This window comes from Monopterus albus, unplaced genomic scaffold, assembly GCF_001952655.1.
Source record: "Monopterus albus unplaced genomic scaffold, M_albus_1.0 scaffold164.1, whole genome shotgun sequence".
In the NCBI taxonomy this organism is placed as follows: domain Eukaryota; kingdom Metazoa; phylum Chordata; class Actinopteri; order Synbranchiformes; family Synbranchidae; genus Monopterus; species Monopterus albus.
Genome location: NW_018128044.1, coordinates 769,948 through 787,647, shown reverse-complemented (window position 1 = coordinate 787,647; position 17,700 = coordinate 769,948). Strand labels below are relative to the sequence as shown.

At 41.0% G+C, this 17,700-nt stretch overlaps 1 protein-coding gene across 5 annotated transcripts in view; it reads right to left on the bottom strand.

The window, feature by feature from the left end:
* The window catches only part of trim67 (tripartite motif containing 67), a 25,358-nt gene extending 7,855 nt beyond the window's left edge, over window positions 1–17,503 (bottom strand). For 4 of the 5 annotated variants that reach the window (XR_002276183.1, XR_002276185.1, XR_002276184.1 and 1 more), the window contains exons 1-6: window positions 16,669–17,503; window positions 10,076–10,171; window positions 8,902–9,024; window positions 5,448–5,558; window positions 3,301–3,454; window positions 1,494–1,574 (exon numbers count right to left, since the gene is read on the bottom strand). Coding sequence is in view for 2 of the 5 variants with exons in the window: in XM_020615363.1 (XP_020471019.1) it covers window positions 1,494–1,574; window positions 3,301–3,454; window positions 5,448–5,558; window positions 8,902–9,024; window positions 10,076–10,171; window positions 16,669–17,319 (1,216 nt within the window). In the remaining 3 variants the exon portion in view is untranslated. The remainder of the gene's footprint in view (window positions 1–1,493; window positions 1,575–3,300; window positions 3,455–5,447; window positions 5,559–8,901; window positions 9,025–10,075; window positions 10,172–16,668) is intronic. The other variant, XM_020615364.1, reaches the window with a different exon arrangement.
* Window positions 17,504–17,700: the final 197 nt, after the last annotated feature.

Sequence of the window (17,700 nt, the reverse complement as noted above, 5' to 3'; positions counted from 1 at the left end):
GATCACATGTCAAATGACATGTAGATGAATGTTGAGATACTATATAAACTCCCACATGAAAAACAGACTAAAGAAATCATTTAAGATGAATTAACACTTTGAACAAGATCTGGATTCTCTTTACTAAATACCTCTTCTCCAGCTTCTCTAATCAGTTTTACATGGTACAAATGAAGTTACATCATGACACCTGTTTTAAGAAGATCATCACAAGCATTTTGGTATTACATTGATAATAATATGCAAGTAATAAATATAACATTTAGTATTTTTAATAACAAACACAATCTCCATCTAACCCTTGTGTTCACAGATAAAATAAAATCTCATTACAACAGGAGTTGAAACAAACACAAACAAAAACAGGGTAAAAAAATAATCACTGATGGCACAAATACAGATTTTGTTTAACTCAGGCCTCAGGGTAGTAAAATCTGCTTCCTATCACATCTCTAGCTGGTGACATTCACCTGATCTTTTAGGACAAAAACACAAGAGTGGTGAGAACATGAGGGAAAGGCAGCAGTCACGACAGAAGGAACAGTGTAGTAGGATCTATGTAATATACATGTGGATATCCATATCAACATTTAAATTCACTATTTTTCACAGCATTTGTAGCCAAAGTAGTTCATTGATTCATGCAGAATAAAACTGTGGATTACTTGTTAAATGCAGCATTACAAACATCTTTATTTGAATTCATTTTAGCACTCCTTTTATAAAATATAAAAGTTTGCTTTGTACATGTTTGTTTGATCATATTCATTCGTTCTCTTTGTATCAGACTGTTGTCCTGTCATGCTTGTTGTAAATCCATGGTTTCTTTCACATATTTTAAAACATGTTTAGTGTATAGTATGTATTGATGTATTTCTATCAGACCTGTCCAGGGTGGACCCTGCCTCTCAGCCAGTGACAGCTGGGATAGCGCCACCAATATGGAGACGGCCAGACTTGAGTTTCAAAACCGCTCGTCAGAAACCCAGTGGATGACGTAACAGTCAGTGATTTTTATGAAACAATCATTCTGCCATTATTACTTAAAACATATTCTAGTGTACATCTAGTATAATGCATCATCTCTCAGACATGATGTGAAAATAAACTGTTGGGTCAGTTATTATTTACAGTAACATGCATTTCTTCTGCATTTCTTTTGCAGAATAGCAAAATTATTTTTTGCATTAAAATAGGTAAATGGAGGAATTTGTGAGAAAAGGCTGCTGATAGAAACAAAGCAGTACTTCAGGCTACAAATTCTTTAACTCAGTAGAAGTATTCCAGTGTTCCAGTGAAGGCAGCAGAGGTGTCATTCGCTGGAGAGGTGCTGGAAAACAAAACCCATGCAAAGGAGGCTGTAGGACAAAAAGACCAACGAGTTTCCAACCAGAATGGCTATCGAGGTTTCTGGGACTGAGAGGGCAGGAAGGAGTGAAACAATTTAAGGAAGGAAAACAGAGGTGTACTTTGACAAGTGGGCTCTGAAATACCTCCTAGGCTCTCTGTCTCCATCTTAGCTTCAGCACTGTCTGCTGCCTGGATTTGTTTCAATAACGGACTCTCCTCCACATCTGAAAACACGATGTTGGTTTGGGTGTTTCAGTAGAAGAGCAGAAGATGGAACATACAGCAGCTGGATAAATTGCATTAAAAGTATGATAAGAGGCCCGTATTCAATGAACCAATGAAGAGTGTGTGTTGCATCATCAGAAAGACATGCTATATACTTAACCATAAATAATGAATTGATAGTTTAATTGTGGTTTAAAAAACAGGACACTGTGGTCCTTCATATGCAAATGATAAGTCAATCTCATGATTTCACCATCTAATATTTACTTGTGACGGCCTGGTGTTTAGTGCAGTCGCCTCCCAGCAAGAATGTTTGGGGGTCGAGCCCGGCCGACCCGGTGCCTTTCTGTGTGGGGTCTGCATGCTCTCCCTGTGCCTGTGTGGGTTCTCTCTGGGTGCTCCAGCTTCCTACCACAGTCCAGACATGAAGCTTAGGTTGACTGGTGACTCTAAATTGCCCCTAGGAAAGAGGTTGTGTGTGGTTGTCTGTCTCTATGTGTCAACCCTGGGATAGGCTAGTGACCTGTCCAGGGTGGACCCCGCCTGTCGCCCAAAGCCAGCTGGGATTGGCTGCAGCCCCCCATGCAACCCTATTCAGGAATAAGCGGTATAGATAATGGATGGATGGATATTTACTAGTAGGCCAGACCATTATAATTCTCAACACTTCATATAAGAAAAAAACCTCATATATATAAAATATTTTGGAACTAAGATGTACAAATTGTACAAGGTGTCATCAATGTAAAATATAAAAGTGTCTGCATACCATAACACAATGAATGTTTCAGAACCAAATACCTGGGATTATATTGGAAAATGCTCCATATATACACAAACGTTGAAGTACAAATATATAGTTTTGATCACAAATAAGACTCACTGTGTGCTTAGTGCTCTTTTCAGCTACGTTACGGCATCTCAACTTGATTTGCATATGTTTTAGTCATTACAAGAGAAAACAGACTCCCTGATCTCAGTTGCTTTTGCAGCAATTTCTTAACAGTATTTTTGCATTGTACATATTTTTTATTTAAGTTTTGACCATCATTCATATCTTATATTTTACTGACCAACTTAACTCTAAGATAATTTACTTTTAACCATAACTAAATCACAAACTGGAACTAAATGACCAATTTCTTTACACTTTGCAGAGAGAGGCATGAAAATATTAGAGGTAACTATGAGAGCTTCAACATATCTGTGAAGAAATATGATATAGAAAACATCCAAATAGTCAGAATTCTTGGTTATCACTACTGAAACACACTAGTCTTCAACAGGAGAAAAATGAAACAGTACTTTGACTCCTAAACAAACCTGTGATTCAGGATAACGTATTCAATTTAGCTGGCAGTGGCAGAGAATTAAGTCAGGCCACTTATAAAGCACCTCCATTGTTGCTCAGGAAATTCAAAGACATAAAATCAAATGTATGAAGTTTATCTTTAGACTCTTTCACTTTGTTCCTAGTGATCAGTGGGATGTGAAGCTGGGGAAACGTACAGATGAGTTTCATGTCACCGGCCTTAAAGAACAAAGGAGGACTGATCAAAGCATCTCTGCTTCCTCATGAGCCTTTTCAGATGAGCTCAACTGGAGCTCATCATGATCATGACCTGTAGATCTGGGTCTCAGTCTTTGTTTCTAGGCTTGACTTGGTCTCCGAGGACCAAAAACAGAAGGCATATGACTGAAGTGTGTGTGTATATGTTTGCTTACCTTTGCCCTGGCAGAAGTCCAGCTGAAGGATGGTCTGCATCAGCGCGTCGGTGTTGAGGGTGAGGTCAAACTCAGGGCCGACCTTTGGCTCCTGGGTGCCTCTCACCCACTGGTCCTGAGACGACATCACCCGCTTGATGAGGGCTTCTGAGATCTACATACATACATACACATAAACAAGTTAAGGTTTGCAGACAGTGTGGGAAATAAGCACAGGAAAAACACACACACAAGAACTGAGAGCACCTGCATTCAACAGCTCCATATAGATATGCTCGCGTTCCGTTCCATGCGTGGCTTCATTACATTGTGTCTGACAAGTGAAATATGGCACGCATTAGTGCAACTCAAATATTTAACGATATGAATTAAACCCCTCGTTTGCTGGTAAGAGCTTCGCCACTTCAGGAATAAAAGCTAAGTGAACACATCCCATTAAACTGCACCCAACTGCAAAACATGTAACTGCTATCTCCTTGAAAGGTAAGACATGAGCTGAGCATTAAAACACAGATTTAATGTAGGTTTATTTTCCACTTCAGATTAGTTGAATTTACAAATGTGAGCTTTTATTTCAAACTAATATCCATCTTCAAATCCAGCCATCCAGCCTCTAGGTAGGATTTTGGCACTGGCAGCCATAAGGAAGCACATAATCAACTTACTATAAAATGATAAAATATTAAGATGAAATAGAAGGCTGTGGATGTGTGTGTCTGTTCCTCGGGAGTGTCTCTGATCTCTGTTTCATGTCTCCCTATCACCTTACACTTTTTCACTTGTGCTATCTTATCTCCAGGAAGGAAAATCATTCAGAAGCAGAACCACAGCAGAAATCGAAATAGCCTTACTGTAAATGTAGCTGGGGGGGTTGGAGACAAGCATACGTTCTTTATGTTTCTGCTTTCTGTAGGCAGCATTTCTTCTTTGTATTTGTTTGACCCTGGCTTTTAAACCCAATATATACAAAAGCATGAAAGTCTGAAACTTACACATTTGATCAAGGTGACAAATTATATAAATAACCACAATTAGGCAAAGACATATTTCATGGTTTTCAAGTTATTTGAGCTAAACATGAAGAAACTCAAAGGCCCATTACATATGTTTGGGCCAGTTAGATCCCAGAGACATACAAAACTCCACTAAGAAAGCTCAAAATGAACTTATTTGGAATTTGTGCTTCATTCTGTAAAAGGTCCTGTCAATACCGATCAGAGATACAGAGCATATAAGACTCAACTGTATTTAATTCTGTTTCAAAGCTGAGGTCTGTGAAATATTATGATGAAAGCTACACTTTTATGTCTTTTTTTTTAAGCTGGGTCACATGTCACATTTGACCTTCCTTAGTTTGAGCATCTGAGCCTGCTGATAACTAAAGATGTCAGGTGAATTAAAATTAGATCAGCTGCAGTGTTAGAAAAGCAAATCAGATGCATCCTGTGTGTGTGTGTGTGTGTGTGTGCAGGCAGGCGTACGTGGTGTTATTATTCTCACATCAGTACTGAGTCTCCCTCTGGCTGTGTGGTGTTTTTTTTTTGTTGCGCTGGCGTCAGAAACATCAGAGGTTTCCTGCAAAGATTGTTTCTCCTCTTACAAAACTAAACATCACACGTCTTCCTTCAGTTTTTACATTTACATTTTTGGTTGTAAACACTTCAGAAGGTTTATTCGAGTTAAGTTTTGGAGACCTCATACTGTCTTTACCTTGTGTATAATCGTAGAAACTTAAACTTCAGTTAAAGGAAGAAGTTTTAAAAGGAGAAGGAGTCTTTAGGGGCAATGTGAATAATACATTCCCTGCCTTATTCTTTAATTTTTTTCTTCACTGCCTGGTGAAAATCATGAATTTCAAAGTGTGGTGATTTTGAATTTTTCTGAAATGTTACATGTTGTTGTTTGAGCTTAGAAAGTCTCCTGTCATGTAACCCAAGTTATTACAACAAGCCACTGGACAATGTGAAAAATGCATTGCAACAAAACCGTGCAGTGCCATTTTAATTAGTTTATGAAACATTTACATGTTGTACTTTGCTGTGTAAGAAAAGAGAGCCTGCAGCTTCCTACACCTACAAGTATGAAACAAGGAGAAAGCTGAATGTTGTGGCAAAACACACAATCTTACACACTGGGGGGTCAGATACCTGTAGGAATCCACTGGGATCATTCTCTTTGAGGACCTCCAGACAGAACTCCATCATGCCGGTGGTCTGACGTAGCTTCATGGTGCAGTGGGTGATTTGGTCTCGCACCACCTGCCAGACACAGGTCAGACAAAGCAGCTGTTAACGGGTACTGTACAGAACAGGGCTTCTATCATGTTTCAGTGCTTTTAAACCACAATTATTAGATAATGGGCCCTTGATGTGACAATTTTGTTCATGTCAAATTAAGTTCTGAGAGAATGTGGCTTATTTTGCAGCCTCAAACCAAACACCTCATATACCAGCTGCACTCCATTTAACCACAATTTCCTGCTTCCACATAAAAAATGTCAATAATCATGACCAAATGGAGTGCAGCAAGCAACAACGACAAGACTAATTATGAAAAAAAAAAAACTGAGGGAAGCCCTTCACCATCAGAAGACAGAATAACGAGAACACCTAATATGTGAATTAATATCCATCACACTTTAAGCACTTTGAATTGCCTTTGTGTGTGAAAATGTGTGCAGGTGGACCAGGTGATTGGAACTTAGTGGTTGGCAACATGAACATGAAAAAGGTGCAGAAATGTAAAAGTGGCAGGTGGCATGACACTATAATTCCATGGTTGGAGCACATCTCACAAAATCCCTTAATATTCCTGGCACACTATCACCCGTATAATCCCTGTTTCAGCATGTGATGCAATAGACAGAAAAAGCAGGAAAAAGAAAGATCAAGGTGAGGTGAGCATTTAACGAAAACATGTTATCAGCCTCAGCCAGACAAGTGCCACTTTTTTTGTCACTCTCGCCATCACACACACACACACACACACACACACATCGGCTTTCGTTACTCATGGGAACTTTACATTGACTTGCATTCATTTCTTGGACACTTACCCAAACCTGAAAACATAACCACGTCTTGTCTTACTCCAACCTTAAACAACATCGTCACCCTAAAATTCAGTGGTTTACATGGTGAAGACCAGCATCTGGCCCCCACGAGGAAGCCCAGTACCCTGCAATATGTGAGTGTGTAAAGAGGTTTCAGTTCCCACAGTGTGAGTAATAACAGAGGTGCACACACACACACACACACTATCTGCTGCGTGAACTCTGGGCAGAAGGGAAATGAGATTTAGAGGGGAATCACCACAACCAGTCGTCTGAGGCAAATTGAAACTCGGTCAGCTGTCACCGCCTTCCTAGCCTTTTGTTTACATTCCCTAACACCTGCACCACATTTCAGCTGATCAACAATCTTTAATTATCTGCTCATAGTACAACTGATACATGCATACAGTGTAACCTGTACTGTGCATGTGTATGCACATGACAAATACAGCAGCTCCTCAAAGTACAGCAGGCAATTACACACTTCCAAGATAATTAATTATACCGTCAACCAGCAGCCGCCTAAACGAATCAGAGAGTTAATTAGATGGAGTCTTGGTAATTAGTCACCTCTTTTATCTCATGGTTAATGAAATCACAGATCCTTATTCACCTGTCAACTGCTGTCTGACCTGAAACATGAAGACCATGAAGAGTCAGCTGAACAAGGATCAAAATTATCTTCAGCCTGAGCATGTGTGTGTATTTACATGGCAATACATTGTGAGGACCATTTGGAGTCTTATATCATGGGGGTGAGGACAATTGGGCTGGTCCTCACCTTCTCATACATACTTCTTCCAAGGCATGTTCAGGTCTGGGGCTGTCCTTGTAAATTTAGTTATGAGTACAATGGTTAAAGAATGAATCGAACAAAAATACAAGGTGTATAAATTAAATAAACAATGTATTATTGTACCTATATGTCACCTACAGATTATCATGCACCTGGAATTTACCTTTAGCAAAATACACACAGACACTGAAATGATTTACAAAGAGAACATTTGCTTTCCAGTTCAGATCCCTGCTCTTATCTCCTTTGTACACATCTTGGAGTATGAAGCGTGAAGCCTGAGTAAATCTCAAATTTATTTTAATTTCCTCCTGTCTCGCTGAGACGAGCCGTCAGCTGCCTCCTACATGCTCCTGCAGGCCTGGTTAAAAGGCTGTATCTGACATGAAGGTGATGGTGCCAATACTGAAACATGTTAATGCAAGCCCAGATTTAAGATACCAGACAGCTAACGTGACTCTCATCCTCAAACACATTTCACATCGCTGCAATAACTTTGCTTGTATGATGCCTGACATTGGACATTCATGCACAAACTGATGAAATTAAGCTGTGTACATTACCGACAGACAAATCCAGAGTATTTCTGGCTGTTCTCTGAAAGAGGAAACCAAAATATGTTGCTTTTAAGGGATTAATGTTTTACTTTTTTTTTGGTTTTCTGTCTGATTAGAGATGTTTTTACAAAAGGCTTCTACGTGCCGTTGAAAAAAGAAGACGGCAAAGAGTGATTTCAAAGTCAGGAAAGTAAAGATGCACTGAAATAGATGATGTTTTACTGGCATTTTTAAATCAAAATGAGTTGTGCTTTCCTGCAAATGCAGTTACATAACCTTGACGCATTTTGCTTGAAGTCATCCAAAAGCAAACACAAGCTGTGTTCACTCCAGAGAAGCATGTATAGATAAGCTGTATATGTTTGTCTGAGTTGTGGGAGTAGTGGGAAAAATCCTGATTTACTTTTGCACTGTGATGTTCACTTTCTCATTAATTTGAACAAAACAATTACAAATGTTGGGTTTGAGGCCAAGTCCTTAAGTCATTGCTCTTTTATTTTGTTTTGCCTCCACATGAATAGGAATGTGCAGTAATCTTTAGATCCACTAGGGATACACATTGTCCAGATGAATATGTATTCATGCAGATCTCTCCATGAATGGCAGTTCATCAGACATCTACATGCATCTACTCTTCTCATGTCCCCGCTTCCTCACAGCCTCCAGCTCGTTGCCCTCTGGCTAAATCTCAATCCCCAACCTGCAGATTATGACACCAGCGCCCCTCCCTCCCCTCAGCCAGATGGTCAGTCGGTCAGTGGGCACATTGAGGCTGGGCATGCGTCCCTGTGATACGCTGACATTTAGGATGACCCCAGCAGTAGATTAACAAAGGAAAGTAAAAAAATAAAACTGCCAGGCAGACATAATTCAGTTTACAAGCGGAGACCTGAAGATTTTCAGATATTAAAGGCCTCAGCTTTTTACAGTTCACTATTATCTTTCAAAGTTACAAGAGAACTGGTTATTTCACATGAGAGATTTCTCTGTTGGAGATCTTCTCGCTAGTTTGAATAATGTATTTGAGAGAGGGGTGTTATCAGGTAGAAAAAAAAAAATTCTTAGTTTAGTTTTATTTACATTTTACACAGCGTCCCAACTTTTTTGGAAATGGAGTTGTGGATGACTGTTTGTATTCTCCTGTTAGTACCAGTGTTAACAGAAATGATGGTACGTTAGCGACCCAGCTGTCTCACCTTCAGTTTGTACTCTTTCTCCTTGGTGACTTTGGTGAGCAGTTTCGCTTTCTGTCTGGTCAGTGCCTCAATCAGAGAGTCACACTGCGCCACAAGGCAAGCCTCAAACTCCACGCCGTTCTCCTGAAGCAACAGCACAAACACACACAAAAAAGGAAATCATCAAAAGGTTTTGTAAACCTGACGAGGAACGTGAACAAGGATGAAAACCAACATGAGGGAAACGGTTTAGATCAGTACAACGTGAACAAGGATGAAAACCAACATGCAGAGGGAAACGGTTTAGATCAGTATGACGATGACTTTTATTCCGAACTTCCACATGTTTTTCTCTTTATCTCTCTCTCTAGCTCTCAGAGCAAAGCTGTGCTAAGAGTTTTTCCTGTAACTTACATTTAATCCTCTTCATTTTACAATGAGAATTAAAGCCTGTTGCAGTGCTAGAAAACTAGACAACAGCTGGTCATAATAGAACAAAAGATATTTGTGACCTCCAGTGTCAAAGTCAGACATTTTACAAGCTCAGCCTGTCTATAGTACTGTCTATACACTACAGCGCCATCACGCTGCTTCTGCCTTTGCTTCTGAGAGACAACAGACATGATTCATTCAGAGGTCACATGTGAAAAAACATTATTAAAGGTTGTTTTGGCTTTGAACAAACTGCAGATACTGTTTTCTCCTATGAACAGTCTCAATTTACTGTGAGTCATTTTTTGAGGCGTAATAACAGCTCGCTGTATCTCCAAAGTTTAATAACCAACGTTCAGCTCCACGCTGGCCTCTGAATCATTACCATCTCCAGCACCGATTTATTAAGCAAGTCAAAGGGAAAACATGTCCGTTCAGTCTATAGGTTGTCTTCAGATCAGCATAAACTTAACAAAACAAGGATCTGGCAAAGCAAAATTAACTGTAGTGGTAAAACAGGTGCCACCCCTCGCCTCACATTTTTGTAGCTGCATTGCATTCTGGGCTATTGAGGCTAGTGTTTGTGGAGAAATTGGTATCTGCCTCTTACATTACAAATTCCTCCCAGTACACAAATGACTTGTCACCGATAGCAAAAAACATTAAACCAACATTACAGGACATCTTCTAATCTATGGCTGTATATTGTAGGTAGTTGTGTGAAGAATATATTTCAGATCAAATTAAGTATCCAGCTGTTAACCTGTATCTGCTGAAGCATGTTTTTCAGTTGAACCAGGAAGTCCTTGGCATCTTTAGCTTTGTCGGAGACTCCGTTCAGGGCCTGGGAGAGCTGGCACTGCAGAGACACACAGCAAAGCATAACAATTAAAAACAAAACAGTCTTTTTTCCCGTACCTCTTCTCTCCATTTTTTTTATTTCTTGAAAACTACATGTCCTTCAAACCCCTCAAACAGTAAAAACTGAAATTACGACCTTCAAAATATACCTCGATACTTTGTTTACGGTGGTCATCACCTTCAAACAATAGCTGAAGTGGCTCATAGAACACAGAGCCAGATATTAGTCCTGCTCCTATTGTGGCAAACTGTGTAATCAGTCCAACCAGTGATACACTGAGGCTTTTCTGAACATGTCAGTTATGTAACCAATTAACCCAGCAGCCCATTCTCCCCGGATATTCAGATTGTGTAGGATGGTAGCCTGAAGCAAAATCACCCAGGATTTCTGGGCTGTGACTCTGCATTGTCTTTACAATAGGGACTGACTTCATAATCTGACTCTGATCTAGATCAGAGTAGCTCCATGTAGGTCTTTCTTAATACTGTAGCAACAACAAATGAAATAAATGAGCCAGAATTAAACAAATAGAGATAATGAAATAAATAATAACAAAAAACTCATCATAAACATTTGGTCATCCTTGTGCACTATCTCTTTACTGTCATTAGCAAAGACACAATCTCTTATAACATTTAGACCAATGCAACAAGACTAATCGGCTTGATACTGTTTGATCCGCAATGATTTCTATCTATTTATTCTCTCCTAAATGGAGCACTTCCTCCATACAACACCTACAGGGAACATGGATTTATAATTCATAACATACCGTATAATATTCTCTATATCACTATCAACAGGTACTGTAGATGTTCTGGCTGTTACAGATTTGAAAGCTGTTAAAACTAAGTCATGGAACATTATTGACCAGACAAAGATGAGTTTTTAGCACCTGTGTGAAGCCTGGTTTGGTTGAAACCCTGATTTTGTTGGTTACCAGTTCATTTCCAGAAATATGGCACGTGCTGTCTGGAGTCAGGTAGAGGGACGTGCGGAGGTCATGGTTCACAAATCAACCCAACCTTTCTGCTGAGCTTTCGCTGTTCCTCACCAAGAGGCCATCTGGCCCAACAAGCTGTCTGGCTCATGTGTGTATGTGTGCATTCATGCCAATATGCTAACAAGGGGATGACGGATGTACCATTTGAGGGCTGTCCTGGCACATCCCCTCCTCTCTTATTTGTCCTGTGTGGTTCTTTATTCGTTGCTTCATTCCTTTAACTGCAGCGCCTCTCATCAGGTCAAACCACATCCACCCACCTGCCTGTCTGCAGTAGCAGACCCCTTTTACTTCATTCATTTATGTCCTTAACACACTAGTCCTGCAGAGCGTGCCCCGGCATGCATTGTGTGGACAGCGGACAGACACAAAGAGTAGGTTGTCCATAAAGATATGCACCAGAAATTGTGAAGATTGTAGCAGCCGGCGTCCACGTCGCAGGTTCTTAATTTAACCACTGACATTTAAATCTCTTTTATCAGAGAGACTTCAACTAGAAGGCAGCTTAAAACATTGTCATGACAATAAATATAATACAAATGAGATAATCAAATTCAGAATTCCACTTGGTTTTCCTTGAATCCACAAGACAACTCTATAACATTACTGCTGTAATTACAAAAATACCATGTTGCTGTTTTGGTCTTTCTGTGGATTAAGAGTGATCTTAGCAGAACTTGTTTAGGATGGCATGCGGTTTGCTTCCATTTAAACTGCTCCCAAAATAAAAAGAACATGTAAAAACCTTTTGTAAGAATAACTGTTTGGATTTTTGAGAATCCGGTTGATAAAATATCTATTCATACTAAGCCCGAGTTCACTGCAAGCACAGTATCCACGTCTAAATTTGGCTACAGTCATGAGGCATCCACCTACAGCAGACCCCAGTAAAAGTCTGTATAACAGTGTTGAAATGTGACAAGTCTGCCCTGCAGGGAAAGGACCGGTGGTTGTGGAGCCAGTGAAGAAATTTGGAACAGAAATTCAGAAACATGACAAACCCATGTAGAGGAAAAGGATATTAAAAGTGGAAAAAAACAGAATGCATATCAGCGAGGATCAACGCATCTGAAGAGCAACGCTACACATACAGAAATCCAATTTTTTCCCTGCTTTGTTTCTTTTGTTCCCCTCCCCTTGACCTTTTTCATCTTTTATTATTCCTCCAAACAGGAGTGTCATTTTTCTTTCCCCCCCGTCAGCACCGCTCAGCTCTCCTCTCAGAGACAAGTGCTATTATCTCATTATCTTATAACAGGAGCAATAGAGGACTGTATATTCAGCCTGTGACATTCAGAGAGACCAGTGACATTCACGGAGGAGCGGCTCTGTTGGTTCACTGATACGTAGCAAGCAGCTGACAACAGCAAAACAGGAAAATCTGAGTGGTTGTATTTTTTATCCCAGAAAGCAAAAACTGTGAATAAAACTTGTTTAAAAACCTGCCTAATGTATATGCCAAAAATTCCAAACAGGAGCATTTGTTTAAGTTGTTGTATTGTATGGCTGCTGTTTAGTCACTTGGCTTTTATGAAACTTTGTTCATGTTCCAGAAGAAGCCAAGTGCTGGAGGCAAACACTAGACAGAAGACGGGGGCTGCTGTGAACCACAGACGAACAGTACCACAACCTTAATGTGTTTGGCTGTCAGTCAGGGAGCTGGTTGATGGTGGTGATGACCTTGTCAAAATGACACCCATGGGACATCCTGAGGAGCAGGAGGTGGGGCTGAACCCCCTCGTTTACCACACTGCCTCCCCTTTTATTCCTTCTCATTTGAGCCTTTTTGCTGTTTTCCTTTCCCCTTGACTCTAAACACTCATATTATCATGTGCTGAAAGTTCAAACTTGTTGAACTTAACTGTTCAGTTGCACTGACCTTTGTGCACGTAGCCAATCACTCTAAAGCATAGTGATCTACAGCTAGCAACATTATCATTTTAGCTAAGGTGGCACTGTTTTGTAAAATGCCCACCAGGAGTTTCTACTTGAAATGCGCCGCGCAGCACCCTCGTTTTTCCTCCATAATGTGAACATGACGGAGGAACGGCCATCAATGTTCCACTTTCTAAAGACAAAGAGTCAGCGTGCATATGACAAAGATCCACCAACATAAACACAAACCAGTTGCTGAGAATGCAAAGCAGTTTCACATCTGTAATGTAACACAGTATACTGTGAATGTTGCAGAGGGGGATCAGGTGTTTCCCAGGATAAACAATAGTTGGTGCAAACCAACCTCCCTGCCACCCCAACTATGTTTAGCGGAAGTCACTACTTGTGCTGCTATAACAGAATTAACTTGCATCATCAATCTTAACGTCAGCTGCACACCCACTGACCATCTGGTTTCTTTGCCTCTCACTACCACACACTTGGTGGTGCCACATTAATTAAAATTTAAGTTGAGTTAAATGCTAGTTTATCCATCTTTGCTGGTAAACGCCTGTGGACATCTGTCTGGAACACTGGAACACAGCGGCAGACTTTTAATACTTAACTCAGTGCAGTGCCTCGGCTAGCTACCAGGTCGCACATATACACACACGCACACGTGTGTTTGTGTGAGCTTTAAATAGACAGCATGTTTTCAGCTTGATTGATCAGAGGAAACTAGATCAGTGCATCTTCCTCTGCTTGACCTGAGCAAAAATTCATCTGCTTCACTTATGCATATTTTATGAATGTGTGTCGATGAATGTGTGCATGTCCATTTCAGTGATGCACATTTTTCCCCCGACGGAGTTTGTTGTTGGTTTCAGTGGGACATGTTTAGTGAAACACACCGCTAGTAAGTCTAGCATGAAAACAGTCACAGGTTGCCTCTCCTTTGGATCTACGTTAAGTCTTTGTCTGTAAGTAGTATTACGGTTTATTCGAGAGGATTTAATTTACTTAACGTTGTGTTTGTTAGGTGTGTTTAATGACGATTTGCTGCGATGCAGCTTTACCGTGAGAGTGATGATCTGTTGTGTTAGTTAAAGCGAGGCAACATGTAGTGTTAGTTACTGGTATTTATATAGATGGGAAGTTTAGTTCATTGGTGCAACTGTGTTGTTACAGACAACTTTGAGTGATGTTTATTTCTGTTTTATTTTCAGTCTTACAAAGAAAAGGAAAGAGAAAGTGTAACAAAGTGATCGTAGAGAAATAAAGCTGAGGAACTGGAGAGAGTCCTCAACAGGAACCTTTCTACGCCCCTTCTTTCTTCATACTGATTGTTAGCTATCTGCTAAGCTGCATAAGCTATAACATGCTGTGAGGCAGAATAACAATAATGCCCAAATGTCTGTCCTTGATATCGCTCTACATTAGTGAATAATCAAATATAGGTTTATAGGAAATACAGGATAAAGCATAAAACCCACACATGCTCACAAATGCAGTATTGCAATGACTAGACAATAAATATACAAGAAGCAGGACCACAGTGGACGCTCACACATCTGCTTTATGTTCACTCCCCAAGGAATCTGCTTGACAACTGGGGGTCTGTTTAAACCACATGAGCCACAGTGTTACTCACAGTCTACAACTGCAGGTCACACACAAACACACACATTTGTACATCCGTCTCTGTGAGAACACTCGCTGATTATAATGCATCCTCTTACCTTGACCATCACGACAGAAATCCTAACCCCAAGTTTGTCTATAGTCAAATGCTTTATCATTTACATAAACAAAACAAAATCAGCATCAACAACATCACAAAAACACAGTGTTTGTTGTCTGTTTGTTACAGGCTTTAGTGAGGGAAAGGCAGCCACTCATCGACCTCCCTCAGCACAAAGTATACCATATTAACTTAAGTGGCAGCCATCTCTTACTCACATGCTGCTCATTACTTATCAACGCCCTTTCACTCAGACTCCGATGGGATTCTCAGACCATTTATTGGACAGGGTGACAGAGGAAAAGATGGAGAAAGAGCGGGAGAAAATGAGGGTAAATAAGAGGCAGAGACAGAGAAGTAAGGAAAAACAGACACAAAGTGAACGATGAGCACAAGCCAGAGGAGAAGCTAATAAAACGCTAAAATCGTGTGATGGATAAATGATGAATGGAGTGAGTGGAGGCTTCCAATCACACATAAAACATGGCACAAACAGAGGTGAGTCACAGTGACCCACTTAGCAGGAGAGACAAAAATGGTTTTCAGTTCACACTTACGAAGTCTGAAAGCGAAGAATGGCCACGTAAATGACGGCCTTATGAAACACAGGAAGCAGTCTGATTAAAGAATGGGACACTGTTCTGCACCCTCTTTCTAGTAGTGTTCATTTTTTAACACCACTTGCTTCCTGCCAATGGGACTTTTTCACCATAGTCATACCAAGTTTTTAACACCCTGTGCAATCCAATCTGGGTTTCATCAGAATAAAAATGGTTGGTAAAGAACCAAAGTGTAGGACCCATGAAAACCTCTACTTTAGGGGTGTGGTAAGCCTATCCAATAAATACTGGGTCCACACATCTGTGTTGAGTGAAAGCAGAACATACTGTACGTTAAGGACCCATCAGGATACTGTATATTATAATGTGTTAGCCCATAATATTAAAAAAAAAAAAGCATTTTATTATGAACCACCCACTTGTTTCTACCAAGCCCCACTCATGGAAAAGGGTAGACTGTTTGCATGTTTTTGAATAAAGCTTACCTTTAATCCAGTTACCATTTGGACAAAGATAGATTGTCTATAGATTTACCCTTATAAGTCATTCTCTGGGCAGTGTGTGACCAGCATAAACATCACTGTTTTAGCCAGCGTCCTGAAGAACAACGCCAACCTCCTCTTCTGACAGTGTAGTCACTATTCATGTCACACACCTATACAGATGTGAATCAGTAATAAATGAAACTGTGTGACCTCAAGTGATGAGTCTTGTTGCACACACACACAAACACAAATACACCCACTGGGGTTTATGCTTGTACAGTAATTATCTTATGTGTGAATTGTCATTAATCACATGGAGTTCTGTAATTTACATTTGTCCTACATGCAGTAAACTCAACACAGGATTGCTACCGGCCTTTTACAGCCACTATAAGCAAAACTAATAATAAAAATTTACCCTCACTAACACAAATGGCTAAAATATGCACAGAGATCATGAAGAAATTTGTTTAAAAGCATGTAGGCTGAGTGCTAATATCTAATATACACTAGTCTATTATAACTATGAATGGCAACGTAGTAGCATCTGTGGTTGTGTGGGTGTGTATTCCTGTTTACAAAAACACAAATGCCAAAATGGCTTAAAGCCTCTTCAGGGGTTTATGAGTCTCTATCAATGAGGGTGTGTGTGGGTGTGTGTGGGTGAGTGAATATGAGTTGGCTACTGTGAGACAGAGAGAAACTACAGCCTACTGTGTGTAGCTAATAGGATTTAACAAATATTATTATTAGGATATCAGTGCAGTTATGGTTTTACAAGGCATTTAGGCTTAAAAGGTTTGTGCGCGCGTGTGTGTGTGTGCACTCACCTTGTGTTGCTTCCACATGACAGCCAGCGGTTTGATGTCGTGCTTGGCGTGTTTACCCTCCTCCAGACACTTCATACACACCGGAGCCCTGCAGCTGCAGCAGTACATGCTGAAGTTTTCCGCTTCGTGAACCACGCAGGTTGCCGGTTTCCGCCACGTCACCGACGCGTCCACGGGGTTGCGGTCGCACAGCTGGCACTTCACCGCGGTAGACGAAGAAGAAGAGGGAGCCGAGGCGGCGCGGTTCTGCTGATACCGCGCCACGATGGCCTCCAGCAGCCGGTTCCGTGGGAAACCCCGGAGCCCCCGCTCATCAAGGGAGACGCTCCGGTGGCACAGCGGGCAGGTGAGGGAGCAATGTCGGTGGGGGATGGCCGGCGGAAATACTCGCACCCCGTTGGGAGACTTGAGCTGGCACGGTGTGTAGGACCCGTAGCCGCTGTCCGTCTCGCTGTACAGACTCATCTTGTCCATGTCCAGGTAGTCGTAGTCAGAGCTGGCCGAAGCTCGGCTCTGCGCCGGGGTCTCTCCCTCCGGGGTCTCAACGGTGATGTTCCGAGCACAGCTCAGGCAGACATTGTGGGAGCACGGCAAAAGGATGGGGTCCTTGAAGAGAGAACCGCAAACGGGACATTTTAACTCTTCCTCCATCGCTCCTGTCTGTTTCGGTGGACCGAAAGGAGAAGCCGCTTCACCGAAATCACTCCAGCATCGACTGACACGGACAGCTCCCTACGCTCCTTTGCGCAGGCGCGGCGAGGGACGGGGATTGTGGGGATTGTGGGATTTGTAGGGTTTGTGGTTTGTTCACTGATCAGGTTAATTAAAGGCTCCAAAACACCACAGGTCTCCCTGATTGTCATGATATGATAAAAGGGTTACAACCAATCTGTCCTGTTTTTTCATATCTTATTTACCCAGTGTAAATTATAATTTTCGACATGAAGGTCTAAATTGTTCAAGGTCTGCACACTACCAGGAAAATAATCAGTTAGAGCTTTTAGGCACAAAGCAAGCACAAACCATGCAGTA